Below are 11,011 nucleotides of genomic sequence, written 5' to 3'. Positions count from 1 at the left end.
GGCGACGAGTGCCGCCCCCGGCTCGTCGGCTTCGTCGACTCCGAGGACGTCACGGTCCACGACATCACCCTGAACCAGCCGGCCTACTGGTGGTGAGCGCTTCTTCTTCCTCCCCTCGCTCGCCATCACCGGCCGTTACCGAGGCAGCGAGATGAGTCTCTCATATGCTTGCATTCTCTGCAGCCTGCATCTTGTGAGGTGTGATCACTCGGTGATACGCAACGTCTCCATATACGGGGATTTCGACACCCCTAACAACGACGGGATCGACATCGAGGGCTCAAACAACACGATCATCACCGGCTGCAGCATAGACACCGGAGACGACGCGATCTGCTCCAAGTCTCTCACGGGCCCTGTTCACAACTTGACTGTGACAAACTGCCGGATCCGCACCAAATCTAGTGCTATCAAATTTGGAAGTGCGAGCTCCTTCAACTTCGAGAGGCTGCTCTTTGACAACATAACCATAGTCGATTCGCATCGAGGACTTGGAATGCAGATCCGTGATGGAGGTAACGACTTTGTTTCCTCTTCTTGCAGTGCTGTTAGGTGGCATCTTATTCAAGGAAGCTTCAGCTATTTGCATTAAGGAATACTGGTTGATTTGGATATGCGTAATTTTGCAGGGAACGTCAGTAATGTGGTGTTTTCAAACATCAAAATGCGCACCAGGTACTACCATCCTTCATGGTGGGGGAGAGCTGAACCGATCTACATCACCACCTGTCCAAGGTACCCTGGTTCCAAAGAAGGCACCATTTCAGATGTTTTCTTCATCAACATCTCATCGGTATCGGAAAATGGTGTTTTCCTGGCCGGGTCGAGGCACAGCCTGCTTCGCAACTTGAAGTTCAAGAACGTTGATTTGACCTACAGGAGATGGACAAACTACAGCGGGGGCCTGTATGACTACAGGCCCGGATGCCAGGAGCTGGTAAAGCACAAGACTGGTGGTATGATGCTGGAGCAAATCTCCGGCTTGGAGATCGATAATGTCAGGATGAGATGGTCGAGAGGAGAGCTCAAAGGGTGGGATGTTAATCCACTCCTCTTCCGGCCATCAACTATTGACAGGCTGTCATTCCATGATTGGCAGTCGCTGAATGTTCAATAGCAGACCACCTGAATCTCAATCGTATATATCTGTAAACATGGTTTACACTTTCAGTGCAATTTCACCGAAATTTCGGAAATTTCATTAATGTTGGCACATACTGAAATATTTGCCCCGGTCAAAATATTTCAGCAATTTTACAGTGGTGTACACAAATTGAAATCATTTTTTGTTTTTTTTCTTAAATTTGGTTGATCTCAATCAAATGCAGGTGGGAATTTCAGTCCTTTGGCCGAAACGAAATCGGAAATCACCTAAATATTCCTGAAACTGATTCAGTAAGATGATTTAATGCTTATTATAATAAGGAATGATACTGGGCGAAATAATGAAGGGAAATAAGAAATAAAAAGCTGATAGAAATGGATTCGAAACCATGACCTCAGGTGTGAAGTCCTTGCAACACGCCAAGCTTAGTTCATGTAGAAGAGTTAGAGCAATATATGGCATACCTATTTACCTCTTCTGGCGATTTTCCATTTCATTTTCACCCGCAAAAAAGATTTTATTTTTATTTTTACATATGACGCACCTATGTGTCTGCGAAAGTTTTCTTTTTATTATTTCAAGTTCATATTCATTTTGATATTTTGATATTTTTCCCATTTGAAAAAAGAAATCTAAGAAAAATTACAACTGCCAAAAGATTTAAAGAAAGTGTTAATGCATTTGAAAAAAATGCTCAAAATGTTTTTGGAAAATGTTTCACGTGTATTAAAATATTGTAAACGTGTTCGTGAATTTGTTATTATCATGCATTGCAAAAATTGACAACGCGTATTTCGGAAATGGTCATCATCTTGTTTGGATATCCTTCTCATGTGGGTTGTGGGGAGATGGCCATTTGAAGCCTTTTAGGCAGCCCAATGAGGTGCAGAAGCCCACTACCCATTAGGGTTATGGCCTAGGGTCATTTTGGACTTTGCACGTGAGTGGATGGGGATGTTTTTACCCTCCATCCAGCAGCCACCATCAAGTGCGATGAAAAATCAGTTCATCCTCCAAGGGAGAAGAAGAGTGAAAACCAAGAGAGAAAGGGGATGAAGAAGAGGAAGATTGAAGGAAGAGGCAAAGGGGCTCCTCCCCAAGGTTGTGATGGTCCAGATCCACTGCCTTGTCTCCTTCAAGCTCCGGTTCCATCATCTTTGGCGAGATCATTCCAATCCCTAGCTCTTGATCCCCAAATCTTGTTTTGTTCATCCAAGATTCAGAAATCTTGATGTATGAGAGCCTCTAGTGCTATTTAGAAATGAACTTGTTGTATACCATATTTGATAATAGTGGAAGAGGATTTTGGGTGGCTTCGGCCCGTGGTTTTTCCCCCTAAGTTCGGGGCTTTCCACGTAAAAATCTGGTGTCTCTGTGTTGATGCTTGCTGCTATCCAAAAAGTTACTCCTACCACAAGACACTCGTCTGAGGAGCATCTTGTCTGCTGAGTAACATATTTTACCTCCATATATGTTGTTGCATATGTTTCCTTTCGAACTAAGCAACGATCCTTAAGTTAGTACATAATCTGGTGCTGAGATTACTTTATTTTCGTTCCAGTTTTCAGTTAACCACAAGTGCATTTGTGTGTTAATCCCTGAAGGAAATATGCCCTAGAGGCAATAATAAAGTTGTTATTTTATATTTCCTTATATCATGATAAATGTTTATTATTCATGCTAGAATTGTATTAACTAGAAACTTGATACATGTGCGGATACATAGACAAAACATTGTGTCCCTAGTAAGCCTCTACTAGACTAGCTCGTTAATCAAAGATGGTTAAGTTTCCTAACCATAGACATGTGTTGTCATTTGATGAACGAGATCACATCATTAGGAGAATGATGTGATGGACAAGACCCATCCGTTAGCTTAGCATAATGATCGTTAAGTTTATTGCTATTGTTTTCTTCATGACTTATACATATTCCTTTGACTATGATATTATGCAGCTCCCGGATACCGGAGGAATACCTTGTGTGCTATCAAACATCACAACGTAACTAGGTGATTATAAAGATGCTTTACAGGTATCTCCAAAGGTGTTTGTTGGGTTGGCATAGATCGATATTAGGATTTGTCACTTCGAGTATCGGAGAGGTATCTCTGGGCCCTCTCGGTAATGCACATCATAATAAGCCTTACAAGCAATGTGACTATTGAGTTAGTTGCGGGATGATGCATTACGGAACGAGTAAAGAGACTTGCCGGTAACGAGATTGAACTAGGTATGAAGATACCGACGGTCGAATCTCGAGCAAATAACATACCGATGACAAAGGAATAATGTATGTTGTCATTACGGTTTGACCGACAAAGATCTTCGTAGAATATGTAGGAACCAATATGAGCATCTGGGTTCCACTGTTGGTTATTGACCGGAGAGGTGTCTCGGTCATGTCTACATAGTTCTCGAACCCGTAGGGCCCGCATGCTTAGCGTTCGATGACGATTTTGTATTATATGATGTATGTGATTTGGTGGCCAAATGTTGTTCAGAGTCCCGGATGAGATCACAGACATGAAGAAGAGTCTCGAAATGGTCGAGAGGTAAAGATTCATATATAGGACGATAGTAGTCGGACACCGGAAGTGTTCTGGGGGTACCGGGTACGTATCGGGTCACCGGAAGGGGTTACGGGCAACCCCCGACAAGCTATATGGGCCTGATGGGCCAAGAGGGGAAACACACTAGCCACTAAGGGGCTGGTGCACCCCCCCCCCATATGGGCTGGCCAAATTGGATAAGCAAAGGGGAGGAGAGGCAGCCAAGGGGGCGCCCCAAGTAGGAGGAATCCTACTTGGGTCCTCCCAATTTGGCCTCCCCCTTTCCTATTCCTATTTGGAGTAGGAAGGGAAGAGGGGAAGGGGGAATCATATTCCCTTTTTTCCTTTCCTTCCTATATATGGGGGGGGCACCGCTAGAACACACAACAAACATTGTTAGCCTTGTGCGGCGCCCCCTCCACAGTTTACGCCTTCAGTCATATTCATGTAGTGCTTAGGCGAAGCCCTGCGCGGATCACTTCACCATCACCCTCACCACCCCGTTGTGCTGACGGAACTCTCCCTCAACACTTTGCTGGATCAAGAGTTCAAGGGATGTCATCGAGCTGAACGTGTGCAGAACTCGGAGGTGCCATACTTTTGGTGCTTGATCGGTCGGAACGAGAAGAAGTTCGACTACATCAACCGCGTGGTCAACCGCTTCCGCTTTCGGTCTACGACGATACGTGGACACACTCTCCCCCTCTTGTTGCTATGCATCTCCTAGATAGATCTTGTTGGGGAACGTAGTAATTTTAAAAAATTTCCTACGCACACGCAAGATCATGGTGATGCATAGCAACGAGAGGGCAGAGTGTTGTCTACGTACCCTTGTAGACCATTCGTGGAAGCGTTATATCAACGCGGTTGATGTAGTCGTACGTCTTCACGTCCGACCGATCCAAGTACCGAAAGCACGGCACCTCCGAGTTCTGCACATGTACGGCTCGGTGACGTCCTCGCCTTCTCGATCCAGTAAGAGGGGTGAAGTAGTAGATGAGTTCCGGCAGCACGACGGCGTGGTGACGGTGTTGGTGAAGAACAATCTCCGCAGGGCTTCGCCTAAGCACTACGAAAACTATGACGGAGGATAAACTAGAGGGGACGGGGTTGCCGGCACACGGCTTGGTGTTTCTTGATGTGTCTTTGATGCTAGCCCTACCCCTCTATTTATATGTTGAGCCCTGGGGTCGAAACTTGGAGTAAAAGCCTCATCAAAGTCGGTTTCACCCGAAAGGCAAGAGTCCTTCTCGGACTCCAGGGCTAGACGCCAGGGTTCCCGGCGTCTACCCCCTAGACGCCAGGGTTCCTGGCGTCTAGCCTCTAGTCTCCGCAAAACTTCCTTTTGCACTTTCCAAAAGCCTCGTGGGCTTTCCCCTTTGGCCCAGATAAAGTGTTCTCATGCCCAAACATTTCGGGAAACATCCGGAACCCCTTCCGGTGAATTCCGGAACCCTTCCGGAGATCAAACACTACTATCCACATATCAATCTTTACTACCGGACCATTCCAGAGTTCCTCGTCATATCTGTGATCTCATCCAAAACTCCGAACAACATTCGGTCATCAACATACATAACTCATATAGTACTATATCGTCAACGAATGTTAAGCGTGCGGACCCTACGGGTTCGAGAACTATATAGACATGACCGAGACACCTCTCTGGTCAATAAACAATAGCGGGACCTGGATGCCCATATTGTCTCCTACATATTCTACGAAGATCTTTATCGGTCAGACCGCATAACAACATACGTTGTTCCCTTTGTCAACGGTATGTTACTTGCCCGAGATTCGATCGTCGGTATCTCAATACCTAGTTCAATCTCGTTACCGGCAAGTCTCTTTACTCGTTCCGTAATACATCATCCCGCAACTAACTTGTTAGTTGCAATGCTTGCAAGGCTTATAGTGATATGCATTACCGAGTGGGCCCAGAGATACCTCTCCGACAATCGGAGTGACAAATCCTAATCTCGAAATACGCCAACCCAACAAGTACCTTTGGAGACACCTGTAGAGCACCTTTATAATCACCCAGTTACGTTGTGACGTTTGGTGGCACACAAAGTGTTCCTCCGGTAAACGGGAGTTGCATAATCTCATAGTCATAGGAACATGTATAAGTCATGAAGAAAGCAATAGCAACAAACTAAACGATCAAGTGTTATGCTAACGGAATGGGTCAAGTCAATCACATCATTCTCCTAATGATGTGATCCCGTTCATCAAATGACAACTCATGTCTATGGTTAGGAAACATAACCATCTTTGATCAACGAGCTAGTCAAATAGAGGCATACTAGTGACACTCTGTTTGTCTATGTATTCACACATGTATTATGTTTCCGGTTAATACAATTCTAGCATGAATAATAAACATTTATCATGATATAAGGAAATAAATAATAACCTTATTATTGCCTCTAGGGCATATTTCCTTCAGATCTTGCGTGAGCGTAGAATTTTTTTGAATTGCATGCTACGTTCCCCAATAATCCCCAATAGAGTGGCATCAGAGCCTTGGCTTCTTAGAAGGTTGCTAATCCCGGTTGGTTGATTGTTGCTAGAAGTGATGCTCACAATGGCTTTGGAAGAAAGCACTACGACAAGTGGCATGATATGTCCATTTTGTATCATGTTTTCTCACTATTATTTGTAATGTTTTTATCCATAATAATGCTTTTTGGAGTAATTCTTATGCCTTTTCTCTCATAATTTGCAAGGTACACACCAAGAGGGAGAATTTGGGCAGCTGGAAATCTGGACCTGAAAAAGCTATGTCAGGCCACCTATTCTGCACAACTCCGAACAAGCTGAAACTTCACGGAGATTTTTTATGGATTATTTAAGAATTATTGGAGAAAATAACTACCATAGGGGGCCCACCAGGTGGGCACAACCCACCCCAGGGAGCCCAGGCGCGCCCTGGTGGGTTGTGCCCTCCTCAACCAACCTCCGGTGCCCCTCTTTTGGTATATAAGTCATTTTGACCTAGAAAAAATGTAACGCCCTCGATGCGGCTATATCTCCTACGTGTCGAAGCACGACTTAGAGGCATAACCGCATTGAAAGCAATGTCGCAAGTAAGGTAATCTTCACAAAAACCCATGTAAATAGATAATAGGGGAAAAGGTACATAGTTGGCTTACACTCGCCACGTCACACAAATACATGAATAACATTACAATCATCCAGACACTCATGGTCCGACTACGGTACCAAATAAAGATCAACCCCAACATGCGACACGGTCCCCGATCGCCCCAACTGGGCACCACTACTGATCATCTGGGAAAGGCACATAGTAACCGCGAGAGTCTTCATCGAACTCCCACTTGAGCTCAAGAGCATCGTCTGGAAATGGTATCGTCGGTCCCTGCATCTGGTTTTGGAAGTAAACTGTGAGTCACGGGGACTCACAATCTCGCACCCTCGCGATCAAGACTATTTAAGCTTTTAGGTAAGGCAAGGTATGATGTGGAGCTGCAGAAAGCGACTAGCATATATGGTGGCTAACCTATTCGCAAAAGAGAGCGAGAAGAGAAGGCAAAAGCACGGTCGAACAACTATGATCAAGAAGTGATCCTAGAACAACCTACGTCAAGCATTACTCCAACACCGTGTTCACTTCCCGGACTCCGCCAAGAAGAGACCACCACGGTTACGCACGCGGTTGATTCATTTTAATTAAGTTAAGTTTCATGTTATCTACAACCGGACATTAACAAATTCCCATCTGCCCATAACTGCGAGCACGGCTTTCAAAAGTTCAAATCCTTGTAGGGGAGTCCCAACTTAGCCCATCACAAGCTTTCACGGTCAACGAAGGATATTCCTTCTAGCGGGAAGACCCGATCAGAATCGGAATCCCGGTTACAAGACATCCTCGACAATGGTAAAACAAGTCCAGCAACACCGCCCGAATGTGCCGACAAATCCCGATAGGAGCTGCACATATCTCGTTCTCAGGGCACACTCAGATTGTCCAAACTTCCGGTAGGCCAGCCCAGAGTTGCCCCTGGTGGCCACCGGCGGCTGACGAGGTGGACCAACACTCAGAGGAGCACTGGCCCGGGGGGTTTAAATAAGATGACCCTTGGGCTCCGGAAACCCAAGGGAAAAAGAGGCTAGGTGGCAAATGGTAAAACCAAGGTTGGGCATTGCTGGAAAAGCTTTATTCAAGGCGAACTATCAAGGGGTTCCCATTATAACCCAACCGCGTAAGGAACGCAAAATCTGGGAACATAACACCGATATGACGGAAACTAGGGCGGCAAGAGTGGAACAAAACACTAGGCGAGAGGCCGAGCCTTCCACCCTTTACCAAGTATATAGATGCATTAAGATAACAAGATAATATAATGGATATCCCAACAATAAACAATGTTCCAACAAGGAACGATCTCCAATCTTCACCTGCAACTAGCAACGCTATAAGAGGGGCTGAGCAAAGCGGTAACATAGCCAATCAACGGTTTGCTAGGACATGGTGGGTTAGAGGTTTGACATGGCAATTTGGGAGGCATGATAAGCAAGTGGTAGGCATCGTAGCATAGGCATAGCAAAAGAGCGAGCATCTAGCAAGCAAAGATAGAAGTGATTTCGAGGGTATGATCATCTTGCCTGCAAAGTTGTCAGAGTTGACTTGATCCTCATAAGCAAACTCAACGGGCTCCTCGTTAGCGAACTCGTCTCCCGGCTCTACCCAAACAAGACAAACAAGCAAAAGGAACACAATCAACCACGTGCAATGCTCAAACAACATGATGCAAACATGGTATGCTATGCGGGATGCGGTATGTGATGCATATGCAAGATTTGACAAAGGAATGATTGAACCTGGCCTCAACTTGGAAATCCAAGAGTGCCACTGGAAAGGTGAGGTGATTTCGGTTGAAATCGATATAAAGATCACCAGAATCGGATGCACAGTTTGGAAATGGAAAGCAAAACAAATATGGCACCGGTCTGCGATAATCAGCAAGTAGCCATCTAAATGCATCAAGATAATTATGATACAGCACTCAAACATGACAACAAAATACATGGAAGGGATCCACGCATGATGCTTGACAAAAGATGAACAATGAGCTACGGCTAATCCATCCATTAACAGGTTCAAACAAGCATGGCAAAAATGCAAACGATAACAGGTTTCAGACTTAGTGAAATTAACACAAGTCTGGAATTTAACATCAGGAAGCACACTTTAGAGCATGAAAACTACATGCTTCAGGTATTTAACATGACAAAGAAAGGCATGACATGAAGCTACTCAAAGCACTTAACAAAAGTCTCTTAGTTACCTTGAGCCAAAAGGGATCAGAAAATACAATTGCAAGCATGTGAACATGGCAAAAACATAAACAGATCTCAGACTTAGTGAAAAACTGGAGTATACAAAACAGTTAACGAGTAGGCATGTTCACGAGCTCTATGCACTCACTACAGAGTATGGCATGACAAATTAAGCATACACCCATCAAGAATACATATCATAGAAGCTAGAAATGGCAAGAACAACAACATAGCATGCACGGATCAAAAACAACATCCTCGGCAAAATCGCTAACAAGTCAACAATCTGCCAGGATTCACGAAATAGCAAACGTAGAGCTCGATTGACTCAAGATAGGGTGCTCCATAATTGCAAACAAAGACATGGATGGATAGAGCACCACAATGTTAACAAATCATCCTTAGTGATCATCCTCAAAACAGGCACGGATCACTAGGAAACAACATGAACATATGGCATAATGACAACATCAGGACAAGGACTTAGAGAAATTCTAAGTCCCTGAAATCAGCATTACCGGATACACTACTTTGCAAGCTTGTGCTACTCACCACACATATTACAAAAATACATTGTAAGCACCTCTGTAAAGATGGCATGGCATGTAACAAAACTCATGTAGAACTCAGGGGCATAGCATGCACACATTAATCATGGCCAAAATGACAAATATCTATTTGATGAAATAGATCTGCCAAAATTATCACATAGCCCTCTTCCAACAGCATTTCAGGCATCAATATGAGCTCAAATGAAAATGACACAATGATATGAAATGATATACTCTTTGAGACGAACATTGTGATATGCTACACGCGCAAATCGGAGCTACGGATGCAGAGTTACGACATGATGAAGTTTGCAAAAAAATAAGGGGAGAGGGGGAAAGTCAACCCTAGAACTCCCAGATCTGGATGGGATCTGGCTCGTGCACTGTTCACCGGAGCTCGATTCCCAAGGTTCGCCGGAGAGTCGCCGGACTTGACGCGTTCTGAGGACGAGGAAGGAGAGGGGCCGGGCGGCGCGGCGCCTGCGGAGGAGGACGGCGGTGAGGTCGCAGCGGCGCGGTGCGGCCGGACCGGGGCGGCGCCGTCTGGTGAGGCGGCGGCGGTGGCCGTCGTCGACGATGGTGCATGGGGCGCCAGGTTGCTCGAGCGGCCGGCCGCAAGGACGAAGACGGCGGGCGCGGGCGGCTGGATCCGCGGATGAGGGATGGTGGCGGCGGGCGCGCGCGGGCCGGGAGGGCCCTCCCTGGGCTCTCCGGGCCGGCGATGGGGGCGGCGCGCGGGCGAGTCGCGGCACAACACATGGCAGCGGGGAGGCAGATCGGACATGTCCGGCCGGAATCAGACACGTCCGGCGTGGCGCGAGGGAAAACCCTAGGGTTTGGAAGGAGGGGATCCGGGATTTTTCGGGGGGGTCTATTTATAGAGGTAGAGGGAGCTAGGAAGCACCAAATGGAGTGCGGTTTTTGGCCACACGAACGTGATCGAACGCTCTAGATGATGGAGAGGGTTTAGGTGGGGTTTGGGCCAAATTTGAAGGGTGTTGGGCTGCAACACAAACGAGGCCTTCTCGGTCCCTCGGTTAACCGTTGGAGTATCAAGCGAAGTCCAAAAGGCACGAAACTTGACAGGCGGTCTACCGGTAGTAAACCAAGGCCGCATGGCAAGTCTTGTTCCAATCCGGAAATGTTTAACCCCCACACACGAAAAGAGGTAGAAAGGGGCACCGGAGGAGATAGGAGCACCGGAATGCAAAACGGACAACGGGGAAAATGCTCGGATGCATGAGACGAACACGTATGCAAATGCAATGCACATGATGACATGATATGAGATGCATGACAAAGGCAACAACACACAGAGACAAAAACCCAAACCCGAGAAAAATAAAATAACTTAGCACTAGAAATGGCAAGAGTTGGGATACATATGTTGGAAATATGCCCTAGAGGCAATAATAAATTGGTTATTATTATATTTCCTTGTTCATCATAATCGTTTATTATCCATGCTAGAATTGTATTGATAGGAAACTCAGATACATG

At 45.9% G+C, this 11,011-nt stretch overlaps 1 protein-coding gene across 1 annotated transcript; it reads left to right on the top strand.

Annotated features, from left to right (window-relative positions):
- On the top strand, window positions 1-1,259 carry LOC125548201 (exopolygalacturonase-like; the record flags this gene model as incomplete). Its single annotated transcript, XM_048711869.1, is given in 3 exon segments — window positions 1-92; window positions 184-515; window positions 630-1,259. Coding segments are annotated over 3 exon segments (912 nt in total), but the record flags the coding sequence as incomplete, so codon positions are not given.
- Window positions 1,260-11,011: the final 9,752 nt, after the last annotated feature.

This window comes from Triticum urartu, chromosome 3, assembly GCF_003073215.2.
Source record: "Triticum urartu cultivar G1812 chromosome 3, Tu2.1, whole genome shotgun sequence".
In the NCBI taxonomy this organism is placed as follows: domain Eukaryota; kingdom Viridiplantae; phylum Streptophyta; class Magnoliopsida; order Poales; family Poaceae; genus Triticum; species Triticum urartu.
The sequence above is the reverse complement of the archived record's forward strand: the minus strand, read 5'-3'. Positions and strand labels throughout refer to the sequence as shown.